This window comes from Eucyclogobius newberryi, unplaced genomic scaffold, assembly GCF_026437365.1.
Source record: "Eucyclogobius newberryi isolate DKJ021-1_F unplaced genomic scaffold, fEucNew1.0.hap1 SCAF_8, whole genome shotgun sequence".
In the NCBI taxonomy this organism is placed as follows: Eukaryota; Metazoa; Chordata; class Actinopteri; order Gobiiformes; family Gobiidae; genus Eucyclogobius; species Eucyclogobius newberryi.
This window is the reverse complement of record NW_027316500.1, coordinates 39876543-39903176: the sequence shown is the minus strand read 5'-3', so window position 1 is coordinate 39903176 and position 26634 is coordinate 39876543. Positions and strand designations below refer to the sequence as shown.

Below are 26634 nucleotides of genomic sequence, written 5' to 3'. Positions count from 1 at the left end.
ATCAGGTCCTCAGGGTGGTTGAGCCAGGGTCTCACAAAGACAAAGAGGATTCTAATAGCCCATTAAGATTCTGAATAGGCTCGGTAGATACAAGGGGGGAGTTTCTGTTGAAACAAACAACTCTTTCTACTTCAGGAAGGCTCCTCCCAATGGGCGGGTCTTACCACAGAACAGTATTAATATCGGAGTTCTCGACCTAAATTCTGTTATTGACAATGACTCTTGGATGAGAGTCGAAACGTCTATTTTTTCAAACTGAGTCCAGATGAAACAACTTTTTTCTACTATTCTTATTACAGAGTAGAAAAAGTAGACTTGAACCCTGTATTGGCTGCATGTTTCAGGTGAAGAAGATCTTGTTCGAGGAGGAGGACGGCAGCTCTGACTCGTCTCATCCAAACTCCGCCTCCTCTGAGGACGAGGACATCTTTGAGGAGACGGCTCAGGTGACAACGTCAAACACTGTCCCTTGTTTGAGTCAAACTGTTAAAACATAAGTCACAAAATGTAAACCAGGATCAACAGAAAATGAGTCATGTTCAGATCCATGTTGCCCACACACTGCCTCCACTAACCCCTAACCCCTAACCCCTAACCCCTAACCCCTAACCACTAACCACTAACCATAACCCCTAACCACTAACCCCTAACCCCTAACCCCTAACCACTAACCCCTAACCCCTAACCACTAACCACTAACCCCTAACCCCTAACCCCTAACCTCTAACCACTAACCACTAAACCCTAACCACTAACCCCTAACCACTAACCATAACCCCTAACCACTAACCATAACCCCTAACCCCTAACCCCTAACCCCTAACCCCTAACCATAACCCCTAACCACTAACCACTAACCCCTAACCCCTAACCCCTAACCACTAACCACTAACCATAACCACTAACCACTAACCCCTAACCACTAACCACTAACCCCTAACCACTAACCATAACCCCTAACCCCTAACCACTAACCACTAACCCCTAACCCCTAACCTCTAGCCACTAACCACTAACCCCTAACCACTAACCCCTAACCATTAACCACTAACCCCTAACCCCTAACCCCTAACCACTAACCATAACCCCTAACCCCTAACCACTAACCCCTAACCACTAACCACTAACCATAACCCCTAACCACTAACCACTAACCACTAACCCCTAACCCCTAACCACTAACCACTAACCCCTAACCACTAACCATAACCCCTAACCCCTAACCACTAACCACTAACCCCTAACCCCTAACCTCTAACCACTAACCACTAACCCCTAACCACTAACCCCTAACCACTAACCACTAACCCCTAACCCCTAACCACTAACCCCTAACCACTAACCCCTAACCACTAACCACTAACCCCTAACCCCTAACCACTAACCCCTAACCACTAACCACTAACCATAACCACTAACCACTAACCACTAACCACTAACCCCTAACCCCTAACCATAACCCCTAACCACTAACCCCTAACCCCTAACCACTAACCATAACCCCTAACCACTAACCACTAACCCCTAACCCCTAACCCCTAACCACTAACCACTAACCCCTAACCACTAACCACTAACCCCTAACCACTAACCCCTAACCACTAACCACTAACCACTAACCACTAACCACTAACCATAACCACTAACCACTAACCACTAACCCCTAACCATAACCCCTAACCACTAACCACTAACCATAACCACTAACCACTAACCACTAACCCCTAACCCCTAACCACTAACCACTAACCACTAACCCCTAACCATAACCCATAACCCCTAACCACTAACCATAACCCCTAACCCCTAACCACTAACCACTAACCACTAACCACTAACCCCTAACCATAACCCATAACCCCTAACCACTAACCCCTAACCACTAACCACTAACCATAACCCCTAACCACTAACCACTAACCACTAACCCCTAACCCCTAACCACTAACCACTAACCCCTAACCACTAACCATAACCCCTAACCACTAACCCCTAACCACTAACCACTAACCCCTAACCCCTAACCACTAACCACTAACCCCTAACCACTAACCATAACCCCTAACCCCTAACCACTAACCACTAACCCCTAACCACTAACCATAACCCCTAACCACTAACCCCTAACCACTAACCCCTGACCTCTAACCACTAACCCCTAACCACTAACCCACACAGAGGGAAGTGTCTACACTGAAGTGTCTCACACACAAGTGTCTTACACATAAGTGTCTCACACACAAGTGTCTCACACTGAAGTGTCTCACCCTGAAGTGTCTCACACATAAGTGTCTCACACACAAGTGTCTCACAAACAAGTGTCTCACACTGAAGTGTCTCACACACAAGTGTCTCACATTGAAGTGTCTTACACACAAGTGTCTCACCCTGAAGTGTCTCACACACAAGTGTCTCACCCTGAAGTGTCTCACACACAAGTGTCTCACACTGAAGTGTCTCACACACAAGTGTCTCACACACAAGTGTCTCACACTGAAGTGTCTCACACACAAGTGTCTCACATTGAAGTGTCTTACACACAAGTGTCTCACATTGAAGTGTCTTACACACAAGTGTCTTACACACAAGTGTCTCACATTGAAGTGTCTTACACACAAGTGTCTCACATTGAAGTGTCTTACACACAAGTGTCTCACATTGAAGTGTCTTACACACAAGTGTCTCACATTGAAGTGTCTTACACACAAGTGTCTCACATTGAAGTGTCTCACATTGAAGTGTCTCACATTGAAGTGTCTCACATTGAAGTGTCTCACATTGAAGTGTCTTACACACAAGTGTCTCACATTGAAGTGTCTTACACACAAGTGTCTCACATTGAAGTGTCTCACATTGAAGTGTCTCACATTGAAGTGTCTTACACACAAGTGTCTCACATTGAAGTGTCTTACACACAAGTGTCTCACATTGAAGTGTCTTACACACAAGTGTCTCACATTGAAGTGTCTCACATTGAAGTGTCTTACATTGAAGTGTCTCACATTGAAGTGTCTCACATTGAAGTGTCTCACATTGAAGTGTCTCACATTGAAGTGTCTCACATTGAAGTGTCTCACATTGAAGTGTCTTACACGGGGTGGAACTGATTGGCTTGAGTTAGAACTACACATTTGAACAGACACATACTCTGTGGTTTGGTGTGTATTCGCTCTAAGCTGCTCTTGTGTTTGGACTGAAAACTACACCAGACTTTCTCTCAGTCGAGCTTTCCCTCGCCAGGATTTATGTTGTTTATGCAAGACAAGTTTATTTGTAGAACACAATTCATATAACGCATTATGCATTCAATCTAAAGACTGTTTTGTTTAGCCGCGCCTATGACTGAAATACTTTACCTGCTTTTTAATGTTTTAAATACCACATTCATTTTATTTTATTTATTTATTTTGACGTACATTGTTTTATATTTTTATAAAATGTATTGTGTTTTTATTTTTTAAATGTGTTTTGACATTGTAAAGCACTTTAAATTGAGCTTTGTACGAATTGTGCTCTATAAATACATTTGATTTGATTTGATTTAAAATCACAAAACCGATAAAGACATAAAAGAGAAAAGTGAAGAGACAACCCGCACCAGCAGGAGGCCGCTCCATGTTTAGTCCTGACTCTGGCACCAGCAGGAGGCCGGTCCATGTTTAGTCCTGACTCTGGCACCAGCAGGAGGCCGGTCCATGTTTAGTCCTGACTCTGGCACCAGCAGGAGGCCGCTCCATGTTTAGTCCTGACTCTGGCACCAGCAGGAGGCCGGTCCATGTTTAGTCCTGACTTTGGCACCAGCAGGAGGCCGGTCCCTGAGGTCCTCAGACTCTGAGATGGTTCATATGGCACTAACATGCCTAAGATGTACTTTGGTGCTAGGCCATGGAGAGACTTGTCCACAAGCAGAGCTGCTTTAAAGTCTCTTCTCTGAGCCACAGGGGGCAGTGCAGAGACCTGAGAACAGGACTAATGTGATGGTACTTCCTGGTTCTAGTCAGGACTAATGTGATGGTACTTCCTGGTTCTGGTCAGGACTAATGTGATGGTACCTCCTGGTTCTGGTCAGGACTAATGTGATGGTACTTCCTGGTTCTAGTCAGGACTAATGTGATGGTACTTCCTGGTTCTGGTCAGGACTAATGTGATGGTACTTCCTGGTTCTAGTCAGGACTAATGTGATGGCACTTCCTGGTTCTAGTCAGGACTAATGTGATGGTACTTCCTGGTTCTAGTCAGGACTAATGTGATGGTACTTCCTGGTTCTAGTCAGGACTAATGTGATGGTACTTCCTGGTTCTGGTCAGGACTAATGTGATGGTACTTCCTGGTTCTAGTCAGGACTAATGTGATGGTACTTCCTGGTTCTAGTCAGGACCTGAGCAGCAGCGTTCTGGATGTACTGCAGCTGTTTTACAGCTCGTTTGGAGAGACCAGTGAGCGGCCGTTACAGTAGTCTAATCTACTGGAGACAAACGCATGGATAAGTCTCTCCAAATCTGGTTTTGACACTATATTTTTGATTTTGGCAATGTTTTTTAGATGGTAAAAAGATGCTGATGTTATTGATTTGACGTGGCTGTTAAAGTTCAAGTCTGAGTCCATTATTACCCCCAGATTTCTAATTTGGTTTGTAGGTTTTAGAGCGAGACTCTGGAGGTGACGCTAACACTTTCTCTTTGTTTCTGTGGAACAAAGACGATGATTTCAGTCTTGTCTGAGTTCAGCTGGAGAAAGTTGTTTTGCTCCACACACTGACTCTGGCACCAGCAGGAGGCCCTCTGGCACCAGCAGGAGGCCCTCTGGCACCAGCAGGAGGCCCTCTGGCACCAGCAGGAGGCCTTCTGGCACCAGCAGGAGGCCCTCTGGCACCAGCAGGAGGCCCTCTGGCACCAGCAGGAGGCCGGTCCACACACTGATCTGTTGGATGCAGTGACAGAGTGAATCCACTGGTCCATATTCACCTGCGACAGTGAAACATAGATCTGACTTGTCAGCATCATTGTGATTGGACACATGTTCACTGCGTGTAGAGGTTGAACAGAAAGGTCCCTCCACAGGTCAAGGGCATGTGGTCTGAAACACCAATTTCAACATAGTGTAGTGGGCAGTGTTAAAGCTGTATTTATGTGACTTTACATTATCTTTGGATAACTTTGGATTTGCACCGACTGTTCCAAAATACTGCCTGGTCTTTAGACAGTTTTAAGAACGACACAGAATTATTCAGTTTAGTCACTGGAATTGTATCGTGGGGTCCTTTTTTCAGCGAATATCCGTGCTTGTAGTTCACAAGAGTTTATGTTTCTGCTTGGACATGTCAGATTGTTGAAGCTTATAATCCTTGATATACTGTACTTAAAAAAGTCATAATTCAGGATGAATCCATCCATCCATTTTTCTTCCAATTATCCGGGGCCGGGTTGCGGGTTCAGCAGTCTAACCAGGGACTCCCAGACTTCCCTCTCCCCAAACACTTCATCCAACTCCTCCGGGGGGATCCCGAGGCGTTCCCAGGCCAGCCTAGAGACACAGTCCCTCTTGGGTCTTCCCCGGGGCCTCTTCCCAGTGGGACATGCCCGAGGCGCTCAGGAGGCATCCGGAACAGATGCCCGAGCCACCTCAGCTGAAGGGGCAGCGGATCTACTCCGAGCTCCCCTTTTGTGCCACCCGGCGGAGGAAACTCATTTCAACCGCTTGTATCAGCGATCTTTGGGTCATTACCCAAAGATCATGACCATAGGTGAGGTCAGAACGTAGAGTGACCACTAAATCGAGAGCTTTGTCTTTGGACTCAGCTCCCTCTTCATCACTGCAGCCGCTGCACCGATCCAACTGTCGATCTCACGCTCCATCCTTCACTCACTCGTGAACAAGACCCCAAGATACTTGAACTCCTCCACTTGGGGCAAGGACTCCCCACCCACCTGAAGAGGGCAAGACACCTTTTTTCCGGTCGAGAACCATGACCTCTGATTTGGAGCTGATTCTCATCCCCAGACGCTTCCCTCTCGTCCCAGTGCAGCTGCAGGTCCGGGTTTGATGGAGCCATCAGGACAACATCGTCTGCAAACAGCAGAGATGAGATCCTGTGGTCCCCAAACCGGACACCCTCTGACCCCTGACCACACCCTCCGACCCCTGACCACACCCTCCGACCCCTGACTGCGCCTAGAAATTCTGTCCATACAAACTATGAACAGAACCGGTGACAAAGCACAGCCCTGAGGAGTCCAACATGCACTGGGAACAGGTCTGACTCACTGCAGTGAACACAGCTCCTGCTCCGGTCAGACAGGGACCGGACACATGCAGCTCTGGAGCCACATGTGGCTCCAGAGCTGCATGTGGCTCCCCGACCCCTGAACTAAGCAAAGACAGTAGATCAGGTGATGATGTATTTAAACCCAACTGAAAGAACCATGTGGAAGGACAAATCCTGTGGTCATGGAAAAGATCTTAGTGTGTTTGAGAAGGGTCAGATCATTGACATCAAGCAGAGGAAGAGAAGCATAAACTGATCTGAAGCCAGAGGGTGTTTGGGACGAGCTGTGGTCACTCTCTTTGTGCAGTGGTCACTCTCTTTGTGCAGTGGTCACTCTCTGGTCACTCTCTTTGTGCAGTGGTCACTCTGGTCACTCTCTTTGTGCTGTGGTCACTCTCTTTGTGCAGTGGTCACTCTGGTCACTCTCTGGTCACTCTCTTTGTGCAGTGGTCACTCTCTTTGTGCAGTGGTCACTCTCTTTGTGCAGTGGTCACTCTCTTTGTGCAGTGGTCACTCTCTTTGTGCTGTGGTTACTCTCTTTGTGCTGTGGTCACTCTCTTTGTGCAGTGGTCACTCTCTTTGTGCAGTGGTCACTCTCTTTGTGCAGTGGTCACTCTGGTCACTCTCTTTGTGCTGTGGTCACTCTCTTTGTGCAGTGGTCACTCTGGTCACTCTCTTTGTGCAGTGGTCACTCTCTTTGTGCAGTGGTCACTCTGATCACTCTCTTTGTGCTGTGGTCACTCTCTTTGTGCAGTGGTCACTCTCTTTGTGCTGTGGTCACTCTCTTTGTGCTGTGGTCACTCTCTTTGTGTTGTGGTCACTCTCTTTGTGCAGTGGTCACTCTCTTTGTGCTGTGGTCACTCTCTTTGTGCTGTGGTCACTCTCTTTGTGCAGTGGTCACTCTCTTTGTGCTGTGGTCACTCTCTTTGTGCTGTGGTCACTCTCTTTGTGCAGTGGTCACTCTCTTTGTGCAGTGGTCACTCTCTTTGTGCAGTGGTCACTCTGGTCACTCTCTTTGTGCTGTGGTCACTCTCTTTGTGCAGTGGTCACTCTGGTCACTCTCTGGTCACTCTCTTTGTGCAGTGGTCACTCTGGTCACTCTCTTTGTGCAGTGGTCACTCTCTTTGTGCAGTGGTCACTCTCTTTGTGCTGTGGTCACTCTCTTTGTGCTGTGGTCACTCTCTTTGTGCAGTGGTCACTCTCTTTGTGCTGTGGTTACTCTCTTTGTGCTGTGGTCACTCTTTGTGCAGTGGTCACTCTCTTTGTGCAGTGGTCACTCTCTTTGTGCAGTGGTCACTCTGGTCACTCTCTTTGTGCTGTGGTCACTCTCTTTGTGCAGTGGTCACTCTGGTCACTCTCTGGTCACTCTCTTTGTGCAGTGGTCACTCTCTTTGTGCAGTGGTCACTCTCTTTGTGCAGTGGTCACTCTCTTTGTGCTGTGGTCACTCTCTTTGTGCAGTGGTCACTCTGGTCACTCTCTGGTCACTCTCTTTGTGCAGTGGTCACTCTCTTTGTGCAGTGGTCACTCTCTTTGTGCAGTGGTCACTCTGGTCACTCTCTGGTCACTCTCTTTGTGCAGTGGTCACTCTCTTTGTGCAGTGGTCACTCTCTTTGTGCAGTGGTCACTCTGGTCACTCTCTTTGTGCTGTGGTCACTCTCTTTGTGCAGTGGTCACTCTGGTCACTCTCTGGTCACTCTCTTTGTGCAGTGGTCACTCTCTTTGTGCAGTGGTCACTCTCTTTGTGCAGTGGTCACTCTCTTTGTGCAGTGGTCACTCTGGTCACTCTCTGGTCACTCTCTTTGTGCAGTGGTCACTCTCTTTGTGCTGTGGTCACTCTCTTTGTGCTGTGGTCACTCTCTTTGTGCAGTGGTCACTCTCTTTGTGCAGTGGTCACTCTCTTTGTGCTGTGGTCACTCTCTTTGTGCAGTGGTCACTCTCTTTGTGCAGTGGTCACTCTCTTTGTGCAGTGGTCACTCTCTTTGTGCTGTGGTCACTCTCTTTGTGTGCTGTAATTAAAGATAAAGTGTGTAGCTTTAATTCTCTTTTAAACATGGTTTTGGTCATTTAAAATTTTCTAACGTAAAATAATGTCGACCAATGAACACAATTTATAAACTCTTTCCAGTGGAATTTAAGTCTTGAAGCGTTAAAGGTCTGATGGTTTATGGGGTGATGGTTTATGGGGTGATGGTTTATGGGGTGATGGTTTATGGGGGGTGATGGTTTATGGGGGGTGATGGTTTATGGGGTGATGGTTTATGGGGGGTGATGGTTTATGGGGTGATGGTTTATGGGGTGATGGTTTATGGGGTGATGGTTTATGGGGGGTGATGGTTTATGGGGTGATGGTTTATGGAGTGATGGTTTATGGGGGGTGATGGTTTATGGGGTGATGGTTTATGGGGTGATGGTTTATGGGGGGTGATGGTTTATGGGGTGATGGTTTATGGGGTGATGGTTTATGGGGGGTGATGGTTTATGGGGGGTGATGGTTTATGGGGTGATGGTTTATGGGGGGTGATGGTTTATGGGGGGTGATGGTTTATGGGGGGTGATGGTTTATGGGGTGATGGTTTATGGGGTGATGGTTTATGGGGGGTGATGGTTTATGGGGTGATGGTTTATGGGGTGATGGTTTATGGGGGGTGATGGTTTATGGGGTGATGGTTTATGGGGTGATGGTTTATGGGGTGATGGTTTATGGGGGGTGATGGTTTATGGGGTGATGGTTTATGGGGTGATGGTTTATGGGGTGATGGTTTATGGGGTGATGGTTTATGGGGTGATGGTTTATGGGGGGTGATGGTTTATGGGGTGATGGTTTATGGGGGGTGATGGTTTATGGGGTGATGGTTTATAGGGGGTGATGGTTTATGGGGGGTGATGGTTTATGGGGGGTGATGGTTTATGGGGTGATGGTTTATGGGGTGATGGTTTATGGGGGGTGATGGTTTATGGGGTGATGGTTTATGGGGTGATGGTTTATGGGGGGTGATGGTTTATGGGGTGATGGTTTATGGGGTGATGGTTTATGGGGGGTGATGGTTTATGGGGTGATGGTTTATGGGGTGATGGTTTATGGGGGGTGATGGTTTATGGGGGGTGATGGTTTATGGGGTGATGGTTTATGGGGGGTGATGGTTTATGGGGGGTGATGGTTTATGGGGGGTGATGGTTTATGGGGTGATGGTTTATGGGGTGATGGTTTATGGGGGGTGATGGTTTATGGGGTGATGGTTTATGGGGTGATGGTTTATGGGGGGTGATGGTTTATGGGGTGATGGTTTATGGGGTGATGGTTTATGGGGTGATGGTTTATGGGGGGTGATGGTTTATGGGGTGATGGTTTATGGGGTGATGGTTTATGGGGTGATGGTTTATGGGGTGATGGTTTATGGGGTGATGGTTTATGGGGGGTGATGGTTTATGGGGTGATGGTTTATGGGGGGTGATGGTTTATGGGGTGATGGTTTATAGGGGGTGATGGTTTATGGGGGGTGATGGTTTATGGGGGGTGATGGTTTATGGGGTGATGGTTTATGGGGTGATGGTTTATGGGGGGTGATGGTTTATGGGGTGATGGTTTATGGGGTGATGGTTTATGGGGGGTGATGGTTTATGGGGTGATGGTTTATGGGGTGATGGTTTATGGGGGGTGATGGTTTATGGGGTGATGGTTTATGGGGGGTGATGGTTTATGGGGTGATGGTTTATGGGGTGATGGTTTATGGGGGGTGATGGTTTATGGGGTGATGGTTTATGGGGTGATGGTTTATGGGGGGTGATGGTTTATGGGGTGTGATGGTTTATGGGGTGATGGTTTATGGGGGGTGATGGTTTATGGGGTGATGGTTTATGGGGTGATGGTTTATGGGGTGATGGTTTATGGGGGGTGATGGTTTATGGGGGGTGATGGTTTATGGGGTGATGGTTTATGGGGTGATGGTTTATGGGGGGTGATGGTTTATGGGGTGTGATGGTTTATGGGGTGATGGTTTATGGGGGGTGATGGTTTATGGGGTGATGGTTTATGGGGTGATGGTTTATGGGGGGTGATGGTTTATGGGGTGTGATGGTTTATGGGGTGATGGTTTATGGGGGGTGATGGTTTATGGGGTGATGGTTTATGGGGTGATGGTTTATGGGGGGTGATGGTTTATGGGGTGATGGTTTATGGGGTGATGGTTTATGGGGGGTGATGGTTTATGGGGTGATGGTTTATGGGGTGATGGTTTATGGGGGGTGATGGTTTATGGGGGGTGATGGTTTATGGGGTGATGGTTTATGGGGGGTGATGGTTTATGGGGTGATGGTTTATGGGGTGATGGTTTATGGGGGGTGATGGTTTATGGGGTGATGGTTTATGGGGTGATGGTTTATGGGGTGATGGTTTATGGGGTGATGGTTTATGGGGGGTGATGGTTTATGGGGTGATGGTTTATGGGGGGTGATGGTTTATGGGGGGTGATGGTTTATGGGGGGTGATGGTTTATGGGGTGATGGTTTATGGGGTGATGGTTTATGGGGGGTGATGGTTTATGGGGTGATGGTTTATGGGGGGTGATGGTTTATGGGGTGATGGTTTATGGGGGGTGATGGTTTATGGGGGGTGATGGTTTATGGGGGCTGATGGTTTATGGGCTGATGGTTTATGGGGTGATGGTTTATGGGGTGATGGTTTATGGGGGGTGATGGTTTATGGGGTGATGGTTTATGGGGTGATGGTTTATGGGGGGTGATGGTTTATGGGGTGATGGTTTATGGGGTGATGGTTTATGGTGGGTGATGGTTTATGGGGTGATGGTTTATGGGGTGATGGTTTATGGGGTGATGGTTTATGGGGTGATGGTTTATGGGGGGTGATGGTTTATGGGGTGATGGTTTATGGGGTGATGGTTTATGGGGTGATGGTTTATGGGGGGTGATGGTTTATGGGGGGTGATGGTTTATGGGGTGATGGTTTATGGGGTGATGGTTTATGGGGGGTGATGGTTTATGGGGGGTGATTGTTTATGGGGTGATGGTTTATGGGGTGATGGTTTATGGGGGGTGATGGTTTATGGGGTGATGGTTTATGGGGTGATGGTTTATGGGGGGTGATGGTTTATGGGGTGATGGTTTATGGGGGGCGATGGTTTATGGGGTGATGGTTTATGGGGGGCGATGGTTTATGGGGTGATGGTTTATGGGGTGATGGTTTATGGGGTGATGGTTTATGGGGGGTGATGGTTTATGGGGTGATGGTTTATGGGGGGTTATGGTTTATGGGGTGATGGTTTATGGGGGGTGATGGTTTATGGGGTGATGGTTTATGGGGTGATGGTTTATGGGGTGATGGTTTATGGGGGGTGATGGTTTATGGGGTGATGGTTTATGGGGGGTGATGGTTTATGGGGTGATGGTTTATGGGGTGATGGTTTATGGGGGGTGATGGTTTATGGGGTGATGGTTTATGGGGGGTGATGGTTTATGGGGTGATGGTTTATGGGGTGATGGTTTATGGGGGGTGATGGTTTATGGGGGGTGATGGTTTATGGGGTGATGGTTTATGGGGTGATGGTTTATGGGGTGATGGTTTATGGGGGGTGATGGTTTATGGGGTGATGGTTTATGGGGGGTGATGGTTTATGGGGTGATGGTTTATGGGGTGATGGTTTATGGGGTGATGGTTTATGGGGGGTGATGGTTTATGGGGTGATGGTTTATGGGGTGATGGTTTATGGGGGGTGATGGTTTATGGGGTGATGGTTTATGGGGGGTGATGGTTTATGGGGTGATGGTTTATGGGGTGATGGTTTATGGGGGGTGATGGTTTATGGGGTGATGGTTTATGGGGTGATGGTTTATGGGGGGTGATGGTTTATGGGGTGATGGTTTATGGGGTGATGGTTTATGGGGGGTGATGGTTTATGGGGTGATGGTTTATGGGGTGATGGTTTATGGGGGGTGATGGTTTATGGGGTGATGGTTTATGGGGTGATGGTTTATGGGGTGATGGTTTATGGGGGGTGATGGTTTGTGGGGGGTGATGGTTTATGGGGTGATGGTTTATGGGGTGATGGTTTATGGGGTGATGGTTTATGGGGGGTGATGGTTTATGGGGGGTGATGGTTTATGGGGTGATGGTTTATGGGGTGATGGTTTATGGGGTGATGGTTTATGGGGGGTGATGGTTTATGGGGTGATGGTTTATGGGGTGATGGTTTATGGGGGGTGATGGTTTATGGGGGGTGATGGTTTATGGGGTGATGGTTTATGGGGGGTGATGGTTTATGGGGTGATGGTTTATGGGGTGATGGTTTATGGGGGGTGATGGTTTATGGGGTGATGGTTTATGGGGTGATGGTTTATGGGGTGATGGTTTATGGGGGGTGATGGTTTATGGGGTGATGGTTTATGGGGTGATGGTTTATGGGGTGATGGTTTATGGGGGGTGATGGTTTATGGGGTGATGGTTTATGGGGGGTGATGGTTTATGGGGTGATGGTTTATGGGGTGATGGTTTATGGGGGGTGATGGTTTATGGGGTGATGGTTTATGGGGTGATGGTTTATGGGGTGATGGTTTATGGGGGGTGATGGTTTATGGGGTGATGGTTTATGGGGTGATGGTTTATGGGGGGTGATGGTTTATGGGGTGATGGTTTATGGGGGGTGATGGTTTATGGGGTGATGGTTTATGGGGGGTGATGGTTTATGGGGTGATGGTTTATGGGGTGATGGTTTATGGGGGGTGATGGTTTATGGGGTGATGGTTTATGGGGTGATGGTTTATGGGGTGATGGTTTATGGGGGGTGATGGTTTATGGGGTGTGATGGTTTATGGGGTGATGGTTTATGGGGTGATGGTTTATGGGGTGATGGTTTATGGGGGGTGATGGTTTATGGGGTGATGGTTTATGGGGTGATGGTTTATGGGGGGTGATGGTTTATGGGGGGTGATGGTTTATGGGGTGATGGTTTATGGGGTGATGGTTTATGGGGTGATGGTTTATGGGGGGTGATGGTTTATGGGGTGTGATGGTTTATGGGGTGATGGTTTATGGGGTGATGGTTTATGGGGTGATGGTTTATGGGGGGTGATGGTTTATGGGGTGATGGTTTATGGGGTGATGGTTTATGGGGGGTGATGGTTTATGGGGGGTGATTGTTTATGGGGTGATGGTTTATGGGGTGATGGTTTATGGGGGGTGATGGTTTATGGGGTGATGGTTTATGGGGTGATGGTTTATGGGGGGTGATGGTTTATGGGGTGATGGTTTATGGGGGGCGATGGTTTATGGGGTGATGGTTTATGGGGGGTGATGGTTTATGGGGTGATGGTTTATGGGGTGATGGTTTATGGGGTGATGGTTTATGGGGGGTGATGGTTTATGGGGTGATGGTTTATGGGGGGTTATGGTTTATGGGGTGATGGTTTATGGGGGGTGATGGTTTATGGGGTGATGGTTTATGGGGTGATGGTTTATGGGGTGATGGTTTATGGGGGGTGATGGTTTATGGGGTGATGGTTTATGGGGGGTGATGGTTTATGGGGTGATGGTTTATGGGGTGATGGTTTATGGGGGGTGATGGTTTATGGGGTGATGGTTTATGGGGTGATGGTTTATGGGGGGTGATGGTTTATGGGGGGTGATGGTTTATGGGGTGATGGTTTATGGGGTGATGGTTTATGGGGTGATGGTTTATGGGGGGTGATGGTTTATGGGGTGATGGTTTATGGGGGGTGATGGTTTATGGGGTGATGGTTTATGGGGTGATGGTTTATGGGGTGATGGTTTATGGGGGGTGATGGTTTATGGGGTGATGGTTTATGGGGTGATGGTTTATGGGGGGTGATGGTTTATGGGGTGATGGTTTATGGGGGGTGATGGTTTATGGGGTGATGGTTTATGGGGTGATGGTTTATGGGGTGATGGTTTATGGGGGGTGATGGTTTATGGGGTGATGGTTTATGGGGTGATGGTTTATGGGGGGTGATGGTTTATGGGGTGATGGTTTATGGGGGGTGATGGTTTATGGGGTGATGGTTTATGGGGTGATGGTTTATGGGGGGTGATGGTTTATGGGGTGATGGTTTATGGGGTGATGGTTTATGGGGTGATGGTTTATGGGGGGTGATGGTTTGTGGGGGGTGATGGTTTATGGGGTGATGGTTTATGGGGTGATGGTTTATGGGGTGATGGTTTATGGGGGGTGATGGTTTATGGGGGGTGATGGTTTATGGGGTGATGGTTTATGGGGTGATGGTTTATGGGGTGATGGTTTATGGGGGGTGATGGTTTATGGGGTGATGGTTTATGGGGTGATGGTTTATGGGGGGTGATGGTTTATGGGGGGTGATGGTTTATGGGGTGATGGTTTATGGGGGGTGATGGTTTATGGGGTGATGGTTTATGGGGTGATGGTTTATGGGGGGTGATGGTTTATGGGGTGATGGTTTATGGGGTGATGGTTTATGGGGTGATGGTTTATGGGGGGTGATGGTTTATGGGGTGATGGTTTATGGGGTGATGGTTTATGGGGTGATGGTTTATGGGGGGTGATGGTTTATGGGGTGATGGTTTATGGGGGGTGATGGTTTATGGGGTGATGGTTTATGGGGTGATGGTTTATGGGGGGTGATGGTTTATGGGGTGATGGTTTATGGGGTGATGGTTTATGGGGTGATGGTTTATGGGGGGTGATGGTTTATGGGGTGATGGTTTATGGGGTGATGGTTTATGGGGGGTGATGGTTTATGGGGTGATGGTTTATGGGGGGTGATGGTTTATGGGGTGATGGTTTATGGGGTGATGGTTTATGGGGGGTGATGGTTTATGGGGTGATGGTTTATGGGGTGATGGTTTATGGGGTGATGGTTTATGGGGGGTGATGGTTTATGGGGTGTGATGGTTTATGGGGTGATGGTTTATGGGGTGATGGTTTATGGGGTGATGGTTTATGGGGGGTGATGGTTTATGGGGTGATGGTTTATGGGGTGATGGTTTATGGGGGGTGATGGTTTATGGGGGGTGATGGTTTATGGGGTGATGGTTTATGGGGTGATGGTTTATGGGGGGTGATGGTTTATGGGGTGATGGTTTATGGGGTGATGGTTTATGGGGGGTGATGGTTTATGGGGTGATGGTTTATGGGGTGATGGTTTATGGGGTGATGGTTTATGGGGGGTGATGGTTTATGGGGGGTGATGGTTTATGGGGGGTGATGGTTTATGGGGTGATGGTTTATGGGGTGATGGTTTATGGGGTGATGGTTTATGGGGGGTGATGGTTTATGGGGTGATGGTTTATGGGGTGATGGTTTATGGGGGATGATGGTTTATGGGGTGATGGTTTATGGGGGATGATGGTTTATGGGGTGATGGTTTATGGGGTGATGGTTTATGGGGGGTGATGGTTTATGGGGTGATGGTTTATGGGGGGTGATGGTTTATGGGGTGATGGTTTATGGGGTGACTGTTTATGGGGGGTGATGGTTTATGGGGTGATGGTTTATGGGGTGATGGTTTATGGGGTGATGGTTTATGGGGGGTGATGGTTTATGGGGTGATGGTTTATGGGGGGTGATGGTTTATGGGGTGATGGTTTATGGGGGGTGATGGTTTATGGGGTGATGGTTTATGGGGTGATGGTTTATGGGGTGATGGTTTATGGGGGGTGATGGTTTATGGGGTGATGGTTTATGGGGTGATGGTTTATGGGGGGTGATGGTTTATGGGGTGATGGTTTATGGGGTGATGGTTTATGGGGGGTGATGGTTTATGGGGGGTGATGGTTTATGGGGTGATGGTTTATGGGGTGATGGTTTATGGGGGATGATGGTTTATGGGGTGATGGTTTATGGGGTGATGGTTTATGGGGGGTGATGGTTTATGGGGTGATGGTTTATGGGGGGTGATGGTTTATGGGGTGATGGTTTATGGGGTGACTGTTTATGGGGGGTGATGGTTTATGGGGTGATGGTTTATGGGGTGATGGTTTATGGGGTGATGGTTTATGGGGGGTGATGGTTTATGGGGGGTGATGGTTTATGGGGTGATGATTTATGGGGGGTGATGGTTTATGGGGTGATGGTTTATGGGGTGATGGTTTATGGGATGATGGTTTATGGGGGGTGATGGTTTATGGGGTGATGGTTTATGGGGTGATGGTTTATGGGGGGTGATGGTTTATGGGGTGATGGTTTATGGGGTGATGGTTTATGGGGGGTGATGGTTTATGGGGTGATGGTTTATGGGGTGATGGTTTATGGGGGGTGATGGTTTATGGGGTGATGGTTTATGGGGTGATGGTTTATGGGGTGATGGTTTATGGGGTGATGGTTTATGGGGGGTGATGGTTTATGGGGTGATGGTTTATGGGGTGATGGTTTATGGGGTGATGGTTTATGGACACTTAATATAATGAGACTAATGAGAAATGTTGAATAGTTGTTCTCTCCCCTGTGTGGTCCAGGTGAGCCCCCCTCGTGGGCGGGACAAGCGGGCCCCGTGGCAGGCCCCTGTGCCCTCCCTGAGCGTGCAGCCGGTGGGCGGGGCCGACTGGGCATGGCTAGTGAAGCGGCTTTTCAAATTGTGCATGGACCTGTGCAGCAGCTACATCCAGATGCACCGCGACCTGGACTCGGCCCTGGAGGAGCGCGTGGGCCTGGGGATGGAGCACATCCTCTTCCTGCCGCTGTTACAGACAGAAAGCTCCACCCCCACCTCTGCCGGTGGGTACTCTACCCGGGGCACTCCTTCTGAGGACTATGGGTACAGGGGCCACACCACGGACACCAGCACCGCCTCGCCCGCTGACACGCCCACGCCCAGCCCCGGCTTCAGGTCAGAACTCTTTAGCTTCATTGGTTCTTGATAAAGACTTATAATAATACACTTGTTTAGCTCTTTTCAAGATGCATTACATTGAGAAGACAAACAGTAAACATAGCTATTGGAAGTGATGAGTTTTCAGGGATTGTTTTAGATGGTTAACGTGGATGAATCTCTGATATGTTTGTGACAATGTGTGATGTGTGACGAGGGTGAGCACCTGAAGTGGATGTGATGGGGCAAGTTATTGGAGGTCATGTGTTCAGGCGTGTTCACTGGAAGAAGTGTGGATGAAGAGACGGTAGAGTTCTGATGTACTGGAGTCGTTGGATGGTGAAGAGCAGGATATTCCATATATATATATATATATATATATATAGTGCACCGACCGGGACTCCGTTGTTTTACTGGGGGACTTCAACGCCCACGTGGGCAATGACAGTGACACCTGGAGAGGGGTGATCGGGAAGAACGGCTTCCCCGATCTGAACCCGAGCGGTGTTCAGTTATTGGACTTCTGTGCTAGCCACGGATTGTCCATAACGAACACCATGTTCAAGCACAAGGGTGTTCATCAGGTCACGTGGCACTAGGACACAGGCCGGAGGTCAATGATCGACTTTGTTGTCGTGTCATCTGACCTCCGGCCTGTGTCTTTGACACTCGGGTGAAGAGAGGGTCGGAGCTGTAGTGCACCACCTGGTGCTCTACAGTGGTGAGTTGTATCCACTGGCGGAGGAGGAAGCCGGACAGACTTGGCAGACCCAAGCGCATTGCGAGGGTCTGTTGGGAACGTCTAGTGGAGCCCTCTGTCAGTAGGGTATTCAACTCGCACCTCCGGGAGAGCTTCTCCCATGTCCCGGGGGAGGTTGGGGACATTGAGTCCGAGTGGACCATGTTCTCCGCCTCCATTGTTGATGCGGCTGCTCGGAGTTGTGGTCGCAAGGTCTCCGGTGCCTGTCGTTGACACCGGAAGTAAGGGATGCCGTCAGACTGAAGAAGGAGGCCTATCAGGCCACTCTGGCTTGTGGGTCTCCGGAGGTCATCGACAGGTATCGGCAGGCCAAGCGAGCCGCGGCTCGTGCTGTCGCAGATGCAAAAACCCGGGCCTGGGAGGAGTTCGGGGAGGCCATGGAGGAGGACTATTGGTCGGCACCAAAGAAATTCTGGCAAACCGTCCGGCGCCTCAGGAGGGGGAAGCAGTGTCTCACCAACACCGTTTACGGTGCGGGTGGAGGCCTGCTGACCTCGACTGGGAATGTCGTCGGACGGTGGAAGGAATACTTTGAGGATCTCCTTAATCCCTCAGTCACGTCTTCCGAAGAGGAAGTAGAGACCGGGGACTCGGAGGCTGGCTCATCCATCACCCAAGCTGAAGTCACTGAGGTTGTTCGCAAACTCCTCGATGGCAGGGCTCCGGGGGTGGATGAGATCCGCCCTGAGTACCTAAAGTATCTGGATGTTGTAGGACTGTCTTGGTTGACACGTCTCTGCGACAGGGCGTGGCGGTCGGGGACCGTGCCTCTGGACTGGCAGACCGGGGTGGTGGTCCCTCTGTTCAAGAAGGGGGACAGGAGGGTGTGTTCCAACTACAGAGGGATCACACTCCTCAGCCTCCCGGGTAAGGTCTATTCCAAGGTACTAGAGAGGAGAATCCGACCGATAGTTGAACCTCGGATTCAGGAGGAGCAGAGTGGTTTTCGTCCCGGTCGTGGAACACTGGACAAGCTCTAAACCCTCCATCAGGTGCTCGAGGGCTCATGGGAGTTTGCCCAACTAGTCCACATGTGCTTTGTGGATCTGGAGAAGGCTTTCGACCGTGTCCCTTGGGGTGTCCTTTGGGGGTGCTCCGGGAGTACGGGGTCCGGGGCCCTTTGCTCAGGGCTGTCCGGTCCCTGTATGACCGGAGCAGGAGCTGTGTTCGCATTGCCGGCAGTAAGTCAGACCTGTTCCCAGTGCATGTTGGACTCCTCAGGGCTGCGCTTTGTCACCGGTTCTGTTCATAATTTTTATGGACAGAATTTCTAGGCGCAGTCAGGGGTCGGAGGGTGTGGTCAGGGGTCGGAGGGTGTGGTCAGGGGTCGGAGGGTGTGGTCAGGGGTCGGAGGGTGTCCGGTTTGGGGACCACAGGATCTCATCTCTGCTGTTTGCAGACGATGTTGTCCTGATGGCTCCATCAAACCCGGACCTGCAGCTGCACTGGGACGAGAGGGAAGCGTCTGGGATGAGAATCAGCTCCAAATCCGAGGCCATGGTTCTCGACCGGAAAAAAGGTGTCTTGCCCTCTTCAGGTGGGTGGGGTGTCCTTGCCCCAAGTGGAGGAGTTCAAGTATCTTGGGGTCTTGTTCATGAGTGAGGGAAGGATGGAGCGTGAGATCGACAGTCGGATCGGTGCAGCGGCTGCAGTGATGAAGAGGGAGCTGAGTCCAAAGACAAAGCTCTCTATTTACCGGTCGCTCTACGTTCTGACCTCACCTATGGTCATGAGCTTTGGGTAGTGACCGAAAGAACAAGATCGTGGATACAAGCGGTCGAAATGAGTTTCCTTCGCCGTGTGGCTGGGCGCTCCCTTAGAGATAAGGTGAGGAGCTCGGCCACACGGGGGGAGCTCGGAGTAGAGCCGCTGCTCCTCCAGCTGAGGTGGCTCGGGCATCTGTTCCGGAGCCTCCTGGGCGCCTCCCTCGGGAGGTGTTTCAGGCATGTCCCACCGGGAAAAGGCCCCGGGGAAGACCCAGGACACGCTGGAGAGACTATGTCTCTCGGCTGACCAGGGAACGCCTCGGGATCCCCCCGGAGGAGTTAGAGGAAGTGTCTGGGGAGAAGGAAGTCTGGGAGTCCCTGCTCAGACTGCTGCCCCCGCGACCCGGCCCCGGATAAAGCGGCACAAGTACACACGTCTGCACAAGTACACACGTCTGCACAGGTACACACGTCTGCACACGTCTGCACAAGTACACACGTCTGCACAAGTACACACGTCTGCACAAGTACACACGTCTGCACAAGTACACACGTCTGCACAAGTACACACGTCTGCACAAGTACACACGTCTGCATACGTCTGCACAAGTACACACGTCTGCACAAGTACACACGTCTGCATACGTCTGCACAAGTACACACGTCTGCACAAGTACACACGTCTGCATACGTCTGCACAAGTACACACGTCTGCACAAGTACACACGTCTGCACAAGTTTGAACAAGTACACACGTCTGCACAAGTACACACGTCTGCACAAGTACACACGTCTGCACAAGTACACACGTCTACACAAGTACACACGTCTGCATACGTCTGCACAAGTACACACGTCTGCACAAGTACACACGTCTGCATACGTCTGCACAAGTACACACGTCTGCACAAGTACACACGTCTGCATACGTCTGCACAAGTACACACGTCTGCACAAGTACACACGTCTGCACAAGTTTGAACAAGTACACACATCTGCACAAGTACACACGTCTGCACACGTCTGCACAAGTACACACGTCTGCACACGTCTGCACAAGTACACACGTCTGCACACGTCTGCACAAGTACACACGTCTGCATACGTCTGCACAAGTACACACGTCTGCACAAGTACACACGTCTGCATACGTCTGCACAAGTACACACGTCTGCACAAGTACACACGTCTGCATACGTCTGCACAAGTACACACGTCTGCACAAGTACACACGTCTGCACAAGTTTGAACAAGTACACACGTCTGCACAAGTACACACATCTGCACAAGTACACACGTCTGCACACGTCTGCACAAGTACACACGTCTGCACACGTCTGCACAAGCACACACGTCTGCACAGGTACACACGTCTGCACAGGTACACACGTCTACACAAATACACACGTCTGCACAAGTACACACGTCTGCACAAGTACACACGTCTGCACAAGTACACACGTCTGCACAAGTACACACGTCTGCACAAGTAAACACGTCTGCATAAGTACACACATCTGCACAAGTACACACGTGTGCACAAGTACACACGTCTACACACGTCTGCACAAGTACACACGTCTGCACAAGTACACACGTCTACACACGTCTGCACAAGTACACACGTCTGCATAAGTACACACATCTGCACAAGTACACACGTCTGCACAAGTACACACGTCTGCACACGTCTGCACAAGTAAACACGTCTGCATAAGTACACACGTCTACACAAGTACACACATCTGCACAAGTACACACGTCTGCACAAGTACACACGTCTACACAAGTACACACATCTGCACAAGTACACACGTCTGCACACGTCTGCACAAGTACACACGTCTACACAAGTACACACGTCTGCACAAGTACACACGTCTGCACACGTCTGCACAAGTACACACGTCTACACAAGTACACACGTCTACACAAGTACACACGTCTGCACAAGTACACACGTCTGCACAAGTATACACGTCTGCACAAGTTTGCACAAGCACACACGTCTGCACAGGTACACACGTCTGCACAGGTACACACGTCTGCACAAATACACACGTCTGCACACGTCTGCACAAGTACACACGTCTGCACAAGTACACACGTCTGCACAAATACACACGTCTGCACAAGTACACACGTCTGCACACGTCTGCACAAGTACACACGTCTGCACAAGTACACATGTCTGCACAAGTACACACGTCTGCACAAGTGCACACGTCTGCACAAGTACACACGTCTACACAAGTGCACACGTCTGCACAAGTACACACGTCTACACAAGTACACACGTCTACACAAGTACACACGTCTGCACAAGTACACACGTCTGCACACGTCTGCACAAGTACACACGTCTGCACACGTCTGCACAAGTACACACGTCTGCACAGGTACACACGTCTGCACAGGTACACACGTCTGCACAAATACACACGTCTGCACAAGTACACACGTCTGCACACGTCTGCACAAGTACACACGTCTGCACACGTCTGCACAAGTACACACGTCTGCACAGGTACACACGTCTGCACAGGTACACACGTCTGCACAAATACACACGTCTACACACGTCTGCACAAGTACACACGTCTGCACACGTCTGCACAAGTGCACACGTCTGCACAAGTACACACGTCTGCACAAGTACACACGTCTGCACACGTCTGCACAAGTACACACGTCTGCACAAGTACACACGTCTGCACACGTCTGCACAAGTACACACGTCTGCACACGTCTGCACAAGTACACACGTCTGCACAGGTACACACGTCTGCACAGGTACACACGTCTGCACAAATACACACGTCTACACACGTCTGCACAAGTACACACGTCTGCACACGTCTGCACAAGTGCACACGTCTGCACAAGTACACACGTCTACACAAATACACACGTCTGCACACGTCTGCACAAGTACACACGTCTGCACAAGTACACACGTCTGCACACGTCTGCACAAATACACACGTCTGCACAAGTACACACGTCTGCACAAATACACACGTCTGCACACGTCTGCACAAGTACACACGTCTGCACAAATACACACGTCTGCACAAGTACACACGTCTGCACAAGTACACACGTCTGCACAAGTACACACGTCTGCACAAGTAAACACGTCTGCACAAGTACACACATCTGCACAAGTACACACGTCTGCACAAGTACACACGTCTACACACGTCTGCACGAGTACACACGTCTGCACAAGTACACACGTCTACACACGTCTGCACAAGTACACACATCTGCACAAGTACACACGTCTGCACAAGTACACACGTCTACACAAGTACACACATCTGCACAAGTACACACGTCTGCACACGTCTGCACAAGTACACACGTCTACACAAGTACACACGTCTGCACAAGTACACACGTCTGCACACGTCTGCACAAGTACACACGTCTACACAAGTACACACGTCTACACAAGTACACACGTCTGCACAAGTACACACGTCTGCACAAGTATACACGTCTGCACAAGTTTGCACAAGTACACACGTCTGCACACGTACATACGTCTGCACACGTCTGCACAAGCACACACGTCTGCTCAGGTACACACGTCTGCACAGGTACACACGTCTGCACAAATACACACGTCTGCACACGTCTGCACAAGTACACACGTCTGCACAAGTACACACGTCTGCACAAATACACACATCTGCACAAGTACACACGTCTGCACACGTCTGCACAAGTACACATGTCTGCACAAGTACACACGTCTGCACAAGTGCACACGTCTGCACAAGTACACACGTCTACACAAGTGCACACGTCTGCACAAGTACACACGTCTACACAAGTACACACGTCTACACAAGTACACACGTCTGCACAAGTACACACGTCTGCACAAGTACACACGTCTGCACACGTCTGCACAAGTACACACGTCTGCACAAGTACACACGTCTGCACAGGTACACACGTCTGCACAAGTACACACGTCTACACAAGTACACACGTCTACACAAGTACACACGTCTGCACAAGTACACACGTCTGCACAAGTACACACGTCTGCACACGTCTGCACAAGTACACACGTCTGCACAGGTACACACGTCTGCACAGGTACACACGTCTGCACAAATACACACGTCTACACACGTCTGCACAAGTACACACGTCTGCACACGTCTGCACAAGTGCACACGTCTGCACAAGTACACACGTCTGCACAAGTACACACGTCTGCACACGTCTGCACAAGTACACACGTCTGCACAAGTACACACGTCTGCACACGTCTGCACAAGTACACACGTCTGCACACGTCTGCACAAGTACACACGTCTGCACAAGTACACACGTCTGCACAAGTACACACGTCTGCACACGTCTGCACAAGTACACACGTCTGCACAAGTACACACGTCTGCACAAGTACACACGTCTGCACAAGTACACACGTCTGCACAAGTACACACGTCTGCACAAGTACACACGTCTGCATACGTCTGCACAAGTACACACGTCTGCACAAGTACACACGTCTGCACACGTCTGCACAAGTACACACGTCTGCACACGTCTGCACAAGTACACACGTCTGCACAGGTACACACGTCTGCACAGGTACACACGTCTGCACACGTCTGCACAAGTACACACGTCTGCACAAGTACACACGTCTGCACAAGTACACACGTCTGCACAAATACACACGTCTGCACAAGTACACACGTCTGCACACGTCTGCACAAGTACACACGTCTGCACAAGTACACACGTCTGCACAAATACACACGTCTGCACAAGTACACACGTCTGCACACGTCTGCACAAGTACACACGTCTGCACAAGTACACACGTCTGCACAAGTACACACGTCTGCACACGTCTGCACAAGTACACACGTCTGCACAAGTACACACGTCTGCACACGTCTGCACAAGTACACACGTCTGCACACGTCTGCACAAGTACACACGTCTGCACAAGTACACACGTCTGCACAAGTACACACGTCTGCACACGTCTGCACAAGTACACACGTCTGCACAAGTACACACGTCTGCACAAGTACACACGTCTGCACAAGTACACACGTCTGCATACGTCTGCACAAGTACACACGTCTGCATACGTCTGCACAAGTACACACGTCTGCACAAGTACACACGTCTGCACACGTCTGCACAAGTACACACGTCTGCACACGTCTGCACAAGTACACACGTCTGCACAGGTACACACGTCTGCACAGGTACACACGTCTGCACACGTCTGCACAAGTACACACGTCTGCACAAGTACACACGTCTGCACAAGTACACACGTCTGCACAAATACACACGTCTGCACAAGTACACACGTCTGCACACGTCTGCACAAGTACACACGTCTGCACAAGTACACACGTCTGCACAAATACACACGTCTGCACAAGTACACACGTCTGCACACGTCTGCACAAGTACACACGTCTGCACAAGTACACACGTCTGCACAAGTCTGCACAAGTACACACGTCTGCACACGTCTGCACAAGTACACACGTCTGCACAAGTACACACGTCTGCACAAGTACACACGTCTGCACAAGTACACACGTCTGCACAAATACACACGTCTGCACAAATACACACGTCTGCACACGTCTGCACAAGTACACACGTCTGCACAAGTACACACGTCTGCACAAGTACACACGTCTGCACATGTCTGCACAAGTACACACGTCTGCACAAGTACACACGTCTGCACAAGTCTGCACAAGTACACACGTCTGCACAAGTACACACGTCTGCACAAGTCTGCACAAGTACACACGTCTGCACAAGTACACACGTCTGCACAAGTCTGCACAAGTACACACGTCTGCACAAGTACACACGTCTGCACAAGTACACACGTCTGCACAAGTCTGCACAAGTACACACGTCTGCACAAATACACACGTCTGCACAAGTACACACGTCTGCACAAGTACACACGTCTGCACAAGTACACACGTCTGCACACGTCTGCACAAATACACACGTCTGCACAAGTACACACGTCTGCACAAATACACACGTCTGCACACGTCTGCACAAGTACACACGTCTGCACAAATACACACGTCTGCACAAGTACACACGTCTGCACAAGTACACACGTCTGCACAAGTACACACGTCTGCACAAGTACACACGTCTGCACAAGTAAACACGTCTGCACAAGTACACACATCTGCACAAGTACACACGTCTGCACAAGTACACACGTCTACACACGTCTGCACGAGTACACACGTCTGCACAAGTACACACGTCTACACACGTCTGCACAAGTACACACATCTGCACAAGTACACACGTCTGCACAAGTACACACGTCTACACAAGTACACACATCTGCACAAGTACACACGTCTGCACACGTCTGCACAAGTACACACGTCTACACAAGTACACACGTCTGCACAAGTACACACGTCTGCACACGTCTGCACAAGTACACACGTCTACACAAGTACACACGTCTACACAAGTACACACGTCTGCACAAGTACACACGTCTGCACAAGTATACACGTCTGCACAAGTTTGCACAAGTACACACGTCTGCACACGTACATACGTCTGCACACGTCTGCACAAGCACACACGTCTGCTCAGGTACACACGTCTGCACAGGTACACACGTCTGCACAAATACACACGTCTGCACACGTCTGCACAAGTACACACGTCTGCACAAGTACACACGTCTGCACAAATACACACATCTGCACAAGTACACACGTCTGCACACGTCTGCACAAGTACACATGTCTGCACAAGTACACACGTCTGCACAAGTGCACACGTCTGCACAAGTACACACGTCTACACAAGTGCACACGTCTGCACAAGTACACACGTCTACACAAGTACACACGTCTACACAAGTACACACGTCTGCACAAGTACACACGTCTGCACAAGTACACACGTCTGCACACGTCTGCACAAGTACACACGTCTGCACAAGTACACACGTCTGCACAGGTACACACGTCTGCACAAGTACACACGTCTACACAAGTACACACGTCTACACAAGTACACACGTCTGCACAAGTAC

The 26634-nt window shown here is 49.7% G+C and overlaps 1 protein-coding gene across 1 annotated transcript in view; it reads left to right on the top strand.

The window, feature by feature from the left end:
• arfgef3 (ARFGEF family member 3) overlaps window positions 1–26634 on the top strand; it is a 225242-nt gene that overhangs the window by 190845 nt on the left and 7763 nt on the right. The window contains exons 39-40 of the mRNA XM_072436645.1: window positions 345–446; window positions 16723–17093. Of these exons, the coding sequence (XP_072292746.1) occupies window positions 345–446; window positions 16723–17093 (473 nt within the window). The remainder of the gene's footprint in view (window positions 1–344; window positions 447–16722; window positions 17094–26634) is intronic.